At 36.3% G+C, this 17,055-nt stretch overlaps 1 protein-coding gene across 7 annotated transcripts in view; it reads right to left on the reverse strand.

Moving 5' to 3' along the window:
- Positions 1–17,055, reverse strand: part of celf1 (cugbp, Elav-like family member 1) — a 57,372-nt gene that overhangs the window by 4,298 nt on the left and 36,019 nt on the right. For 5 of the 7 annotated variants that reach the window (XM_080431252.1, XM_080431250.1, XM_080431248.1 and 2 more), the window contains 4 exons: positions 16,041–16,226; positions 10,325–10,348; positions 7,252–7,395; positions 5,122–5,303 (listed from right to left, as the gene is read on the reverse strand). In XM_080431252.1, the coding sequence (XP_080287378.1) occupies positions 5,176–5,303; positions 7,252–7,395; positions 10,325–10,348; positions 16,041–16,226 (482 nt within the window). In that variant the 3' untranslated portion in view covers positions 5,122–5,175. Of the gene's footprint in view, positions 1–5,121; positions 5,304–7,251; positions 7,396–10,324; positions 10,380–16,040; positions 16,227–17,055 lie in introns of those variants that run through there. The other 2 variants (XM_080431251.1, XM_080431254.1) reach the window with 2 other exon arrangements.

Here is a 17,055-nt window from a genome sequence, read left to right on the forward strand (position 1 = left end):
AACACAAGACAGTTGGATATTTAAATGATTATAAACGTCAGTAAAGACCGTAGTGAAACACAAGACAGTTGGATATTTAAATGATTATAAACGTCAGTAAAGACCGTAGTGAAACACAAGACAGTTGGATATTTAAATGATTATAAACGTAATGCACCCAGCGGATTAAATAGTCGTGTACAATAAGCCTTTGTCACGTCCGGTTGAAACTCACGTTTCTGTCCAACGGATGGAAATCTTTTGGTTTATTCTGGGCAGACACAGAGGGGGCGTGTCTTCAACATTGTCATAGTAACATGGTTTACATTGAGCTATAACAGCTGATGGGCAGTGACAATCTCAATTGACTGAACTCTTCTTTGGGTTTTCAATTTGTGCTTTTTTTGGGCCTGTTTTTTAATAAATAAATAAATAAAGCAACAAAACAAAAATAAAAAACACACATGATACAGTAGTCTATAGATTCCATCTTGTGCTATAATATAATGCAGCTAGCATACAGTAGGTGAATGCTGTCCTTGAGGGGGCGCTCTGTGCAACACAAAAGAGGCTACTAAGACTCTACAACCAGGAGCATACAGTCTGTTGCAGGAATAAAAGGACATTATATTTGATGTCTGTACATGTAGTAAACACTCACCTCAACCCTCATCACACCTGAACACTGAAGCCTCAGTTAGACCAGTTGTACCTTGTTGTGTGTCTTTTGATTTGCACCAGAACATTTTTCAAACCACACCCCCGTCATTGTCATTGGCTACGCCGTCCTCCCTTTAGCTGAAAGTGACTCTCAGGGTTCTAAATGGACCCTTAAAGTCTGTAAGTCTGACAGAACAATTGACCTAGAGGAGGCCCTCCATATAGTTCCTAGCATTGGACCTTCTACCCTGGCTTGGCGCTTTGTTTCCTGATATCTAATATGAAGTTGACAATGTATCCATAAAAGGCACACCCGCATTCTTTTGTCCACTTTTTTCCACAAATGTGTGGTAATTCTCCAAACAAACAAACAAACGCACAAGACAGTGTTTAGCAGCACTGGTGGGTCCTACGCATGAGACAGTCCTATGCCATGGTGTTACCATGGAAACAACAAAGTGAGGGGAGGGGCTAAGGGCACGATACATGCCAAGAGTTAAACAAAATAAATAAATAAAAACGGAACTGTCAAGAGTTTCACAGGATTCTACAAAATACTGTTGAAGATTCCTTATTTAACCTTATTTTTTCTTTTCTTAAACAATCATTTCAATTCAGAGAAATAATTTAGGCAATAAATAGTTTCCTGTCGACACATAGGAGAAGTAGAAAACCTCTATAAAAATAGAAAAGGCATAATAATAATAATAATAATAATAGTTTTGTAATATACATCATCTGGACAATTGTCTCCTTCTGCAACTCTTTTGACATTTTTAAGTATTATAAAAAGCATTTTGATTAAGTTTCTGAAAAAACAACAACATCCTAAATAGAAGCTGTTGGCCGTTTGAATCCTGTTCAATGTTTGGAGTCATTTAACGAACTTTGACTTCTTCTCCAATGATAAATGATACTTAAACAGAAAGGTACCACGGCGCCCTCGTGTGGACCAGCTGGGAGGAACCCCGCCTAGGAATGCACCCGTATGGAAGTTCTAGACCGATGTTTATTTTATTTTGTTTTCATTGTTATTTATTCCCTCATTGTGCCAGGCAAGCCAATGACTCTTCATTATAAAACATAAGTGTTGTGTTGCTGCAGATAATCCAACATTTAGCCAGATCACAGCTGATGCTGATGATGATCAGATACTGTAAATATAGGCCACTGTCTTCGCTAAATGGCCACTTATATGCCGATATGCAAAAAAAATAAAAAAAGGAAATATTGTTTTTCACAGAATCAAATGTTTTATGGTCATGATTCACCAGGATCCTGGATGGCTTGATTCTAAGCTTAAAATAATTGATATAAATATTTTTGGAATTCTCTATGGGAAAAATTAACCAGAAAATGGCCGCCACTGCTATGCCCTATACGGGTGAATCCCTAATGATACCGATATATACGGCCGATATACGGGTGGATCCCTGACTGATGGCAATATACCGGTACAGACAATATACGGGTGGATCCCTAATGATACCGATATACGGGTGCATCCATCCTAAATTATACCGATCTACGGGTGGATCCCTGACCCCGCCCAGCTGAGCCACCGTTGAGGCGTAACGATGATGAGACATTACAAAACACCTGGATTCAAATACACATCAACACATCATCAGTACAAACCAAAACCAAAACTAAGCAATAACAGGAGACCTACACGGAATCCAATAACATGAGACCTACACTGGATCCACACTTTAACATAATACCATGTTAAAGTAAGTTTAACACACTTTAACATAATACCATGTTAAAGTAAGTTTGTTCTCACTTTAACATAATACCATGTTAAAGTGAGTTTGTTCTCACTTTAACATAATACCATGTTAAAGTAAGTTTAACACACTTTTACATAATACCATGTTAAAGTAAGTTTGTTCACACTTTAAAATAATACCATGTTAAAGTGAGTTTAACACATTTTAACATAATACCATGTTAAAGTGAGTTTGTTCACACTTTAACATAATACCATGTTAAAGTGGGTTTGTTCACACTTTAACACAATACCATGTTAAAGTGAGTTTGTTTACACTTTAACATAATACCATGTTAAAGTGGGTTTGTTCACACTTTAACATAATACCATGTTAAAGTGGGTTTGTTCACACTTTAACATAATACCATGTTAAAGTGAGTTTGTTTACACTTTAACATAATACCATGTTAAAGTGGGTTTGTTCACACTTTAACATAATACCATGTTAAAGTAAGTTTAACACACTTTAACATAATACCATGTTAAAGTAAGTTTGTTCACACTTTAACATAATACCATGTTGAAGTGAGTTTAACACATTTTAACATAATACCATGTTAAAGTGAGTTTAACACACTTTAACATAACACCATGTTAAAGTGAGTTTAACACACTTTAACATAATACCATGTTAAAGTGAGTTTAACACACTTTAACATAATACCATGTTAAAGTGAGTTTGTTCACACTTTAACATAATACCATGTTAAAGTGAGTTTGTTCACACTTTAACATAATACCATGTTAAAGTAAGTTTAACACACTTTAACATAATACCATGTTAAAGTAAGTTTAACACACTTTAACATAATACCATGTTAAAGTAAGTTTAACACACTTTAACATAATACCATGTTAAAGTAAGTTTGTTCACACTTTAACATAATACCATGTTAAAGTGAGTTTAACACACTTTAACATAATACCATGTTAAAGTAAGTTTAACACACTTTAACATAATACCATGTTAAAGTAAGTTTGTTCACACTTTAACATAATACCATGTTAAAGTGAGTTTAACACACTTTAACATAATACCATGTTAAAGTAAGTTTAACACACTTTAACATAATACCATGTTAAAGTAAGTTTAACACACTTTAACATAATACCATGTTAAAGTAAGTTTGTTCACACTTTAACATAATACCATGTTAAAGTGAGTTTAACACACTTTAACATAATACCATGTTAAAGTAAGTTTAACACACTTTAACATAATACCATGTTAAAGTAAGTTTAACACACTTTAACATAATACCATGTTAAAGTAAGTTTAACACACTTTAACATAATACCATGTTAAAGTAAGTTTAACACACTTTAACATAATACCATGTTAAAGTAAGTTTGTTCACACTTTAACATAATACCATGTTAAAGTAAGTTTAACACACTTTAACATAATACCATGTTAAAGTAAGTTTAACACACTTTAACATAATACCATGTTAAAGTAAGTTTGTTCACACTTTAACATAATACCATGTTAAAGTGAGTTTGTTCACACTTTAACATAATACCATGTTAAAGTGAGTTTGTTCACACTTTAACATAATACCATGTTAAAGTAAGTTTAACACACTTTAACATAATACCATGTTAAAGTGAGTTTGTTCACACTTTAACATAATACCATGTTAAAGTAAGTTTAACACACTTTAACACATTGACTGCCAGAGGTTAATCTCATAATGTACTCACCAGTGCCAACGTGTTATTGTTGTTTTTTTGTTTTTTTCATGTCGCCATATATCTTGTTAAAATCCTTAAGATTGAGCCGTACACGGTCTGTTTACATCGGCGACATCTCACTGTATCTCAGTTTAAAGCAGGAGGTGTATTTTGGCAACTGGCTGTTGAATGTGCAACACATCATAATAACTAATATAGATATTTATATAGAGATAAATATAGAACACAGCAAACTGATGACATCTCAACTTAAATAAAAACATTAACATATTTCATCTCAAGTAAAAAAAAAAAAAAAGAATCCAAAACAAAACAAAACAAAAGAATTGCCACAACAGAACGATCATAATAATAATAATAATCATAATAATCATAATCATAATAATCATAATCATAATCATAATAATAATAATAGCATCCAGTGTGAAACAGTGACTTCACATAAATGTCTCTTTTTGCTGCCGAGTCGCGTGTTTTACAAAACAGAGGAGAGCGATCGGATTGGCTGGGAGCAGAGTGGAGCCACGCCCCCCTCCAGAGAGGAACCTCCCCCTGAAACGCACAGAGTGGTGAGGGGGCGGAGCCACAGTGATGGACAGGAACTGGAGTACTTAAGTACATTGTTATTAGTATCTTGCACTTGACTTGAGTACTTGTGTTTCTGGATACTCATGACTTCATCACTCCACTACATTTATAACTAATACTTTTGATATTTTCCCTCTTTTTATTATTGAGATGTTTTGAAAATTGCTGGAAAAACGTAGAATTTGTGTTAAGTTTTAATCAGCGATATTAAAAACAAAATGTACTTAATAGCAAGTATTGTAATGGAGTAATCTTTGACCAGGAGTATCTGGTTGTGGGGGGGGGGGGGGGGTTTGGTAGGGTCTGCAACTCTGAGAGTGTACAAATAGAACCAAATGGACCCTTACAGGAGGAGGGGGTGGGGTGGGCGGTGGAGGTGAGGGTGGTCTTCTATCTTCTCATACAGCAACAGCAGCAGAACTTACCAGAACCACAGCCTTCCTCAGTAGTCTCTCTCTCTCTCTCTCTCTCTCTCTCTCTCAGTAAGGCTTGCTGTCGTTCTTGGATCGTTTGAGCTGAACCTTCAGTCTCTTCATGCCGATCTGGAAACCGTTCATGGACTGGATGGCAGCCTGGGACGACACGGGGTTATCATAGCTGACAAAGCCTGGAGGGACACACACACACGCACACACACACACACACACACACACACAGTCAAAGGGAGAGGAAAAAGCATGGTACTAAACTGCAGTGGCATGTGGGTGCGCCGTGGATCAGGATATTCATATGTGACCCTTGTTGACTGAAGGACAGTCATTTCGCTGGTGCCCATTCTTCAGGAAAGCAGAAAAACCTTTTTTTTTTGTTGAAAAAAAGATATATTTTTATCAAAAATGAGTTTATAGCCCAGTTAGACTCTTCACATACTAGAGTATGTCTGACAGACATTTCAGAGCTTAAATTGACATGTAAATATGAAATAAATGCATTAACATGTAGTAAAATATAAGGTTAGAGTTAGCATTTGCTAGCATTGCTAACCAAATCCTCAGTTTCCATCCAAACATCGCGAAATCGCGGTAAAATCCGCTATTTCCACCCGATCGTTTTGAAAGGTTTCACTAGTCTGTTGGCTTGTGTCTAATGTCAATTTCAAATAAAGATGTATTAACAATCATATTTTGTTAAAACCGTTGTGAAAATGTATCTCTGTTTGTCCTCCTGGGCTTCCAGCCGGTTCCAGCAGGGGGCAGTGGCAAACACTTGGTCTCAGAGAGCATACAGAACAAAGAGAGCCTTGGAAACAAAATAAATGCATCCCCCGCTATGCATGATGGGATTGATAGCCCAGTAGTGCTACTCTGACAGAGAGCCACTGACATGGTGTTTTCTCTACTTAAGAGTTTTAACTGATTTAACTTGACTTCAGTTCTATAAGCTGTAGTTTCAAAACTATTCACTCAATCTTATTCACCAATATATCATTATTTTGCTATGATTCCCTGCTTTCATAAAATGAAAATGAAGTTTTAATATATCTAGTTTTAATATATCTAGTTATAATATATCTAGTTTTAATATATCTAGTTTTAATATATCTAGTTATAATATATCTAGTTATAATATATCTAGTTATAATATATCTAGTTATAATATATCTAGAGGGCAGATTGGTCTGGTCCCAGGCTACCCCGAGGAACACATCTCTGTAAAGTGTTTTTTTAGGACCCTAAAGCATAGAGTTATAATATATCTAGAGGGCGGATTGCCCCGCCCCCAGCTATTCATTTCTATTAAAGTGTTCAGTGGCGTTTTGAAGCACCCGGAAGTAAGAATAGGAACCAATATGGAACCAACATGAACCAATGGAATGGATCCATGGGTCGTGACGCTTGGTGAGCATGCGCACAAAACGGGAGACGCACGCGCAGTAGCTTTTAAGTGCATTCTCAGATTTGACCACCAGGCTTGGCCGCTTCACTGTTCTACCGTAGTTCTGGGGGCTTGCCCTAAAGGTGTCTGGTTAAGATGTCTTCTTGTTGCCTTGGTCAACTAGTGTCCCATGGGGTCCATCTTTAACCCTTTCTTACACCTACCCCCAACCCGAACCATAACATGGAGATAACAGAGAATACCATAACTAACATAACATAAAGTAAACAACCTAAAGAGACAAATGAACACATTCTTCTATATAATGTTGACCCAAGGAATTCATTAACATGGTTATTATTCAGATTCAAACACATCATTAACGTGGTTATGTAACTCTGAGAGTGTACACATGGAACCAAATGGACCCTTACAGGTCTGTAACTCTGAGAGTGTACACATGGAACCAAATGGACCCTTACAGGTCTGTAACTCTGAGAGTGTACACATGGAACCAAATGGACCCTTACAGGTCTGTAACTCTGAGAGTGTACACATGGAACCAAATGGACCCTTACAGGTCTGTAACTCTGAGAGTGTACACATGGAACCAAATGGACCCTTACAGGTCTGTAACTCTGAGAGTGTACACATGGAACCAAATGGACCCGTATCAAAAAGTTATGGCGGTCGTTGAAATAAAATAAAAAAGGCTTGAGAAGCAAATGAAACAAACTGACCGAAACATTTGCTGAGGTTGGTCTGCTTGTCGATGAAGACTTTAGCAGAGATGACGTTCCCAAACGGCATGAACATCTGCAGAAGGTCCTGGTCTCCAAACTCCTGAGGCAGATGGTAGATGAACAGGTTGGCTCCCTCTGGTCCTGCAGGAGAAACACCTGAGTTAACGCTGTTTACCCACTAAACCACAGTGGTGGAAAATAACTAGGTACATTTACTCAAGTACTGTACTTAAGCACAATTTTGGGGTATTTTTTGCTTCACTGGAGTATTTCCAATTTTCAGTACTTTAACTTTTACTCCACAACAATTGTTTGAAAACTTTAGTTACTAGTTACTTTGTGGATTTTGATTATTATTACAAAACATACATTAACCAGTTCAGCCCTATATACATTTCGTCCATATGAAAATAGCCGATCCACAAGCTCAAAATGTGTCGCGATGCGACGCATTGTGAGTTTGTAGATCTGCTGTTTTCAAAAGATTAGTATACATTAGAAAACTTGTAATGGGACATTCTACATTCATGAGTACTTTTACTTTTGGAACTTTAAGTACATTTTGATCCCAATACTTTTACTCAAGTACATTTTGAATTCTGGACTCTTACTTGTAACGGAGTATTTACATATTGCAGTATTGATACTTTTACTTAAAGGGATATTTCACTTTCAAATAAAATAAACATTTAAAAAATACATAAAAAATAAATGAAAAAAGTAATGGAAAAATCACGGCCCCCTCACGCATTAGAGTGTCCTACTAATGTGTGAGGGGGCCGTGATTTTGCCATAACTTTTTACATTTTTTAAAAATATTTATTTCTAATGTTTATTTTATTTGAAAGTGAAATATCCCTTTAAGTGAAAAATGCGAGTACTTTTTCCACCACTGCTTTTCAGGATTCAAATTCAAAACTAGTAGACAGAAACGATGCCATAATGAGCATTAATGATATAATGTAATATTATAATGAGCATTAGTGAGGACCAATGATATGAAGATACGCTTGAAAATGGGTGAAGTGGTCCTTTAAAAAAGCAACAACAACTAAAAAAACAAAAATAGCCAAAATAGCTGATCTACAAAATCACAGAGCAGAGAGATGTGATGTACTAGGCCATTGTAGGTCTGTGATTTTGACTATCTTTGTGCGATACTGTTGAATATAGTGAAGTATAGAGGTTAGTCACACTAATTGAGTTGATTATTACTAAATCATTTAGCATGTTTTTCACATTGATTCTTTGATTCTTAAAAAAATAAAAAAACACTTAAAGACCATTTCATTAATGAAACAATCAATAGAATAATCACAAAGACAATGATTGATGGTTGAAACCCTACATGCATGCATGTCTACCTATTAAAACATTAAAGGTATAGTACGTTACTTTGCCATGTGTTAACAACAATAAATACATCATTATTATTATTATTATTTTTACCCATCATTTGCCTCTACACCAGCAGTAATCAGCCACTACAGTAGTGTGGTGGTGTATAGGCTGATGACTAAGAGGCTGCTATGGCTAAGACAATTATATATGTATTGTTCTGTTATGTAAACACAGGGCAAAGTTACTTACTATGCCTTTAACTAGAGTCTAAAGAAAATAATTTGACCAATGATCTATAATCGACAACAAGTTAAAGGCTCAAAACAGAACATAGACATCAGACATCTACAGACACACAGAAACAAAGAGAAACATGAGAGACACACAAGAACAAGTCTTCTAGTCTGGACTTCTGCTTGTTTTAAAGACTAGAACAAGTCTTCTAGTTTGGACTTCTGCTTGTTTTAAAGACAAGAACAAGTCTTCTAGTATGGACTTCTGCTTGTTTTAAAGACTAGAACAAGTCTTCTAGTATGGACTTCTGCTTGTTTTAAAGACAAGAACAAGTCTTCTAGTATGGACTTCTGCTTGTTTTAAAGACAAGAACAAGTCTTCTAGTATGGACTTCTGCTTGTTTTAAAGACAAGAACAATTCTTCTAGTATGGACTTCTGCTTGTTTTAAAGACAAGAACAAGTCTTCTAGTATGGACTTCTGCTTGTTTTAAAGACTAGAACAAGTCTTCTAGTATGGACTTCTGCTTGTTTTAAAGACAAGAACAAGTCTTCTAGTATGGACTTCTGCTTGTTTTAAAGATTAGAACAAGTCTTCTAGTATGGACTTCTGCTTGTTTTAAAGACAAGAACAAGTCTTCTAGTATGGACTTCTGCTTGTTTTAAAGACTAGAACAAGTCTTCTAGTTTGGACTTCTGCTTGTTTTAAAGACAAGAACAAGTCTTCTAGTCTGGACTTCTGCTTGTTTTAAAGACTAGAACAAGTCTTCTAGTATGGACTTCTGCTTGTTTTAAAGACAAGAACAAGTCTTCTAGTATGGACTTCTGCTTGTTTTAAAGACTAGAACAAGTCTTCTAGTTTGGACTTCTGCTTGTTTTAAAGACAAGAACAAGTCTTCTAGTATGGACTTCTGCTTGTTTTAAAGACAAGAACAAGTCTTCTAGTATGGACTTCTGCTTGTTTTAAAGACAAGAACAAGTCTTCTAGTATGGACTTCTGCTTGTTTTAAAGACAAGAACAAGTCTTCTAGTATGGACTTCTGCTTGTTTTAAAGACTAGAACAAGTCTTCTAGTTTGGACTTCTGCTTGTTTTAAAGACAAGAACAAGTCTTCTAGTATGGACTTCTGCTTGTTTTAAAGACAAGAACAAGTCTTCTAGTATGGACTTCTGCTTGTTTGTTTTAAAGACAAGAACAAGTCTTCTAGTATGGACTTCTGCTTGTTTTAAAGACTAGAACAAGTCTTCTAGTCTGGACTTCTGCTTGTTTTAAAGACAAGAACAAGTCTTCTAGTCTGGACTTCTGCTTGTTTTAAAGACTAGAACAAGTCTTCTAGTATGGACTTCTGCTTGTTTTAAAGACAAGAACAAGTCTTCTGGTTTGGACTTCTGCTTGTTTTAAAGTGCGAGTGGAAAACAACATAGCATGGCAGAATATAAGGGGTCATGGGGTATGGGGGGGTGGGTGTGGTTGGTGTGGGGGAGGGGGGGGTCTTACCGGTGCTGCGGCTACTGTCTCTGGCTGTGGCAGCAGATTAAAACAAGACAGAATCCTTAGCAGAAGGTGACAACAACAACAACAACAATAACAATAACAATAACAACACACCAACGGTCTGTGTAGTGGGTCAGTGATCTCTAGTAACGTTACATGGACAGTTAAATGTGGGATGCAGATTCATTGGGGTTCCGTTTCCGGTTCTCGGTTTTAGCTTAACACATACAGTGCCAATTTTTTTTTAAATTTGACCCAAAGACCAAGGAGATGTGATTTTTTGAAGATTTAAACTCCCATCCACTTCCTTGTTAACTTAAAACTTAAATATTCTGTATCTCGGCTCCTGAGCACTTTTTTTTTTTCTCAATGAAAAATCTCTGGCATAAAACAGCAAAAAAATCTGAAATAACTCTGGCATTCAATGTGTTAAAAATTTGATGTTTAGGCCAAAACAGGGAAAAACACCTTTTTTCACGCGGTATAAAAAACGAACGGAGAGCTCCGGTTCTATTTTCTTTAGTCTGGATGACGAACAGTTATCATCGTTGTGTATACCAACGATATGAAACCCGATGATAAGCTAAGCTAAGCTAAGATGGCCTGCGGAAGAGCGGCGGAAATACGCAGCCAGATATGACGTTTGGACCCTGTTTGGGGGGGTCGAGAGAGAGAGAGCGCAGAGGTCGATCTCTGCTCTCTGCTGATCTCTGCTGGTCGATCTGTCATGTGTGTTTATAAACATAGCCAGACAAACGATTTAAATGGATATAACATTTTTGTGAACGGTTGAAAAGGTTATAAAACACGAAAATCGCTGGCACTGGGTGAGTAAATTATGAAAATACTCTGGCAGTCAAAGAGTTAACATCGTGGACGTTTGGTTTCTTTGGTTAAAATCTAAACAAACTGTAACATGAGCCGTTACGAAAGTATTATTATCACTGAAATGAGCCTTTATGAAAGTATTATTATCACTGAAATGAGCCGTTATGAAAGTATTATTATCACTGGAATGAGCCGTTATGAAAGTATTATTATCACTGGAATGAGCCGTTATGAAAGTATTATTATCACTGAAATGAGCCGTTATGAAAGTATTATTATCACTGGAATGAGCCGTTATGAAAGTATTATTATCACTGAAATGAGTCGTTATGAAAGTATTATTATCACTGGAATGAGCCGTTATGAAAGTATTATTATCACTGGAATGAGTCGTTATGAAAGTATTATTATCACTGGAATGAGCCGTTATGAAAGTATTATTATCACTGGAATGAGTCGTTATGAAAGTATTATTATCACTGGAATGAGCCGTTATGAAAGTATTATTATCACTGAAATGAGCCGTTATGAAAGTATTATTATCACTGAAATGAGCCGTTATGAAAGTATTATTATCACTGGAATGAGCCGTTATGAAAGTATTATTATCACTGGAATGAGCCGTTATGAAAGTATTATTATCACTGGAATGAGCCGTTATGAAAGTATTATTATCACTGAAATGAGCCGTTATGAAAGTATTATTATCACTGAAATGAGCCGTTATGAAAGTATTATTATCACTGGAATGAGCCGTTATGAAAGTATTATTATCACTGGAATGAGCCGTTATGAAAGTATTATTATCACTGGAATGAGCCGTTATGAGAGTATTATTATCACTGGAATGAGTCGTTATGAAAGTATTATTATCACTGGAATGAGCCGTTATGAAAGTATTATTATCACTGGAATGAGCCGTTATGAAAGTATTATTATCACTGAAATGAGCCGTTATGAAAGTATTATTATCACTGAAATGAGCCGTTATGAAAGTATTATTATCACTGGAATGAGCCGTTATGAAAGTATTATTATCACTGGAATGAGCCGTTATGAAAGTATTATTATCACTGGAATGAGCCGTTATGAAAGTATTATTATCACTGAAATGAGACGTTATGAAAGTATTATTATCACTGGAATGAGCCGTTATGAAAGTATTATTATCACTGGAATGAGCCGTTATGAATGTATTATTATCACTGGAATGAGCCGTTATGAAAGTATTATTATCACTGGAATGAGCCGTTATGAAAGTATTATTATCACTGAAATGAGCCGTTATGAAAGTATTATTATCACTGGAATGAGCCGTTATGAAAGTATTATTATCACTGAAATGAGCCGTTATGAAAGTATTATTATCACTGAAATGAGCCGTTATGAAAGTATTATTATCACTGGAATGAGCCGTTATGAAAGTATTATTATCACTGAAATGAGCCGTTATGAAAGTATTATTATCACTGAAATGAGCCGTTATGAAAGTATTATTATCACTGGAATGAGCCGTTATGAAAGTATTATTATCACTGGAATGAGCCGTTATGAAAGTATTATTATCACTGAAATGAGCCGTTATGAAAGTATTATTATCACTGAAATGAGCCGTTATGAAAGTATTATTATCACTGGAATGAGTCGTTATGAAAGTATTATTATCACTGAAATGAGCCGTTATGAAAGTATTATTATCACTGAAATGAGCCGTTATGAAAGTATTATTATCACTGGAATGAGCCGTTATGAAAGTATTATTATCACTGGAATGAGCCGTTATGAAAGTATTATTATCACTGAAATGAGCCGTTATGAAAGTATTATTATCACTGAAATGAGCCGTTATGAAAGTATTATTATCACTGGAATGAGCCGTTATGAAAGTATTATTATCACTGGAATGAGCCGTTATGAAAGTATTATTATCACTGGAGTGAGCCGTTATGAAAGTATTATTATCACTGGAATGAGCCGTTATGAAAGTATTATTATCACTGGAATGAGCCGTTATGAAAGTATTATTATCACTGAAATGAGCCGTTATGAAAGTATTATTATCACTGAAATGAGCCGTTATGAAAGTATTATTATCACTGAAATGAGCCGTTATGAAAGTATTATTATCACTGGAATGAGCCGTTATGAAAGTATTATTATCACTGAAATGAGCCGTTATGAAAGTATTATTATCACTGGAATGAGCCGTTATGAAAGTATTATTATCACTGGAATGAGCCGTTATGAAAGTATTATTATCACTGGAATGAGCCGTTATGAAAGTATTATTATCACTGAAATGAGACGTTATGAAAGTATTATGATCACTGGAATGAGCCGTTATGAAAGTATTATTATCACTGGAATGAGCCGTTATGAAAGTATTATCACTGAAATGAGCCGTTATGAAAGTATTATTATCACTGGAATGAGCCGTTATGAAAGTATTATTATCACTGGAATGAGCCATTATGAAAGTATTATTATCACTGGAATGAGCCGTTATGAAAGTATTATCACTGAAATGAGCCGTTATGAAAGTATTATTATCACTGGAATGAGCCGTTATGAAAGTATTATTATCACTGAAATGAGCCGTTATGAAAGTATTATCACTGGAATGAGCCGTTATGAAAGTATTATCACTGGAATGAGCCGTTATGAAAGTATTATTATCACTGGAATGAGCCGTTATGAAAGTATTATTATCACTGAAATGAGCCGTTATGAAAGTATTATTATCACTGAAATGAGCCGTTATGAAAGTATTATTATCACTGAAATGAGACGTTATGAAAGTATTATTATCACTGGAATGAGCCGTTATGAAAGTATTATTATCACTGGAATGAGCCGTTATGAAAGTATTATTATCACTGGAATGAGCCGTTATGAAAGTATTATTATCACTGGAATGAGCCGTTATGAAAGTATTATTATCACTGAAATGAGCCGTTATGAAAGTATTATTATCACTGAAATGAGCCGTTATGAAAGTATTATTATCACTGGAATGAGCCGTTATGAAAGTATTATTATCACTGGAATGAGCCGTTATGAAAGTATTATTATCACTGAAATGAGACGTTATGAAAGTATTATTATCACTGGAATGAGCCGTTATGAAAGTATTATTATCACTGAAATGAGACGTTATGAAAGTATTATTATCACTGGAATGAGCCGTTATGAAAGTATTATTATCACTGGAATGAGCCGTTATGAAAGTATTATTATCACTGGAATGAGCCATTATGAAAGTATTATTATCACTGGAATGAGCCGTTATGAAAGTATTATCACTGAAATGAGCCGTTATGAAAGTATTATTATCACTGGAATGAGCCGTTATGAAAGTATTATTATCACTGAAATGAGCCGTTATGAAAGTATTATTATCACTGGAATGAGCCGTTATGAAAGTATTATTATCACTGAAATGAGCCGTTATGAAAGTATTATTATCACTGAAATGAGACGTTATGAAAGTATTATTATCACTGAAATGAGACGTTATGAAAGTATTATTATCACTGAAATGAGCCGTTATGAAAGTATTATTATCACTGAAATGAGCCATTATGAAAGTATTATTATCACTGGAATGAGCCATTATGAAAGTATTATTATCACTGGAATGAGCCGTTATGAAAGTATTATCACTGAAATGAGCCGTTATGAAAGTATTATTATCACTGGAATGAGCCGTTATGAAAGTATTATTATCACTGAAATGAGCCGTTATGAAAGTATTATTATCACTGGAATGAGCCGTTATGAAAGTATTATTATCACTGAAATGAGCCGTTATGAAAGTATTATTATCACTGAAATGAGACGTTATGAAAGTATTATTATCACTGAAATGAGACGTTATGAAAGTATTATTATCACTGAAATGAGCCGTTATGAAAGTATTATTATCACTGAAATGAGCCGTTATGAAAGTATTATTATCACTGAAATGTGTTGCAAAGTGTTCAGTGTTCAAAACTACTAACAAGTCATTAGTAAAAATACTGACAAACAATAAAACATTAAAGAGGAAGGAGACAAACAATAAAACATTAAAGAGGAAGGAGACAAACAATAAAACATTAAAGAGGAAGGAGACAAACAATAAAACATTAAAGAGGAAGGAGACAAACAATAAAACATTAAAGAGGAAGGAGACAAACAGACAAACATATACATTTATAACACATTGACCACTCAAGACAGCCCCCCCCCCCAGGATGTACGTGCACTCCTAGGATGTACGTACACTCCTAGGATGTACGTACACTCCTAGGATGTACGTACACTCCTAGGATGTACTCCTAGGATGTACTCCTAGGATGTACGTGCACTCCTAGGATGTACGTGCACTCCTAGGATGTACGTGCACTACTAGGATGTACGTGCACTACTTTGTGTTAACTACTATTTTTGAAAGAATGTTTGAATTAGTTTTTTAACCTTGTTTTGAAAATCTTCACATCCGTACCCTCCTCTACTCCTCTCTAGCGCCCCCTACCTTCCCTCCTCTACTCCTCTCTAGCGCCCCCTACCTTCCCTCCTCTACTCCTCTCTAGCGCCCCCTACCTTCCCTCCTCTACTCCTCTCTAGCGCCCCCTACCTTCCCTCCTCTACACCTCTGGGTATTCTCCTTGGGGGCGGCCATAGCTGAGTGGTTAGTGAGCCCGCCTAGGGAACCAGCTGGCCCTGGTTGCCCCAGGTTCGATTCCAGGCTATCCCAGCATATGTGCCGATGATATGAAATTTGTCCCTGAGCAAGACTCTTAACCCCAATTGCTCACAGGTTCTCATTGGAAACGAGACCGCAAGGACTTTCATGAACAACCTGTTAAAAGGAATTATCCTTATCCTTATCCTCTCTAGCGCCCCCTACCTTCTTTCTGGCTGCCTGCAGCGGAGACGTTCTGCTGTGACAGCAGACTCTGGTTGTAGAGCGAGGGCAGAGCGGCGGCGGCGTACTGCTGGATGCCGCTGTAGGCCTGGCTCAGAGCCTCCATGGTGCTGCCTGATCCGTTAGAGAGACCTCCACCACCCAGACCTCCGTTCAGGGCCGCCATGCCTGGAGGAACAGGGAGAACATCAGGGTTTTCTTACCCTTTTCTATCATGTTATGATATCTTAGGATGAAAGGTCCATCCTGGGTCGGCCACAGCTTAACCCATTGAGACCTGAAGCCGATTCTACGTGTCTCCTAAATCTCAACAGTTTTCTGAAAAACCTATGTTTCTATATCAGCGGTGCTCAATTTTTTTCATGCCAAGGACCCCCAAAATTATATGTTTTTGGCCGCGGACCCCCATCAAAATATTTTGTTCCAGGACCCCCCAGAAGCAAAGATTTGAGTTAAAAATCGCTTTAAAAATATATATATTCAGAAGATTTGCACACATTTTCACGATTTTTCAAAAATAGCAGATCTACAAGCTCGTAGCGCGGCACTCGGTGCCGCGCTATGAGCTTGTAGATCTGCTATTTTTGAATAGCCAAAAGTGTAAAATAATGCTTTTTAGCTCAAATCTAAAAATGACACAGTTCCAGGTCTTAATGGGTTAAAACGTGCACCAATAGAGCACCCAAGTCTGACGTCACTGCCACTAGACTGCCACTAGAGGGCGCTGTTCCACGGGTTCGTGGCTTTATTTTTTGTGTTGAAATCCCCATTTGGGAATCTTAGATCACGTCATATAAGAACAGTGTTCCAAACATAAACACACCACCCTGGCCTTTCTGTCAGGGGGGCGTGGCTCTGCATCCTTTATGATATTCATTCATATTTGATACAGCCTGTTTCTGGAGAAAATGGAATTAGTTCTGCCTTAAAAGTCTGAAGAACTACTACTTCCGGGTCTGAAATCACTGTCCCCACAGCAGCCGCGTTCATGGGAAAT

Source organism: Gymnoscopelus braueri (genome assembly GCF_963280865.1).
Source record: "Gymnoscopelus braueri genome assembly, chromosome: 1".
NCBI classification, from domain to species: Eukaryota; Metazoa; Chordata; class Actinopteri; order Myctophiformes; family Myctophidae; genus Gymnoscopelus; species Gymnoscopelus braueri.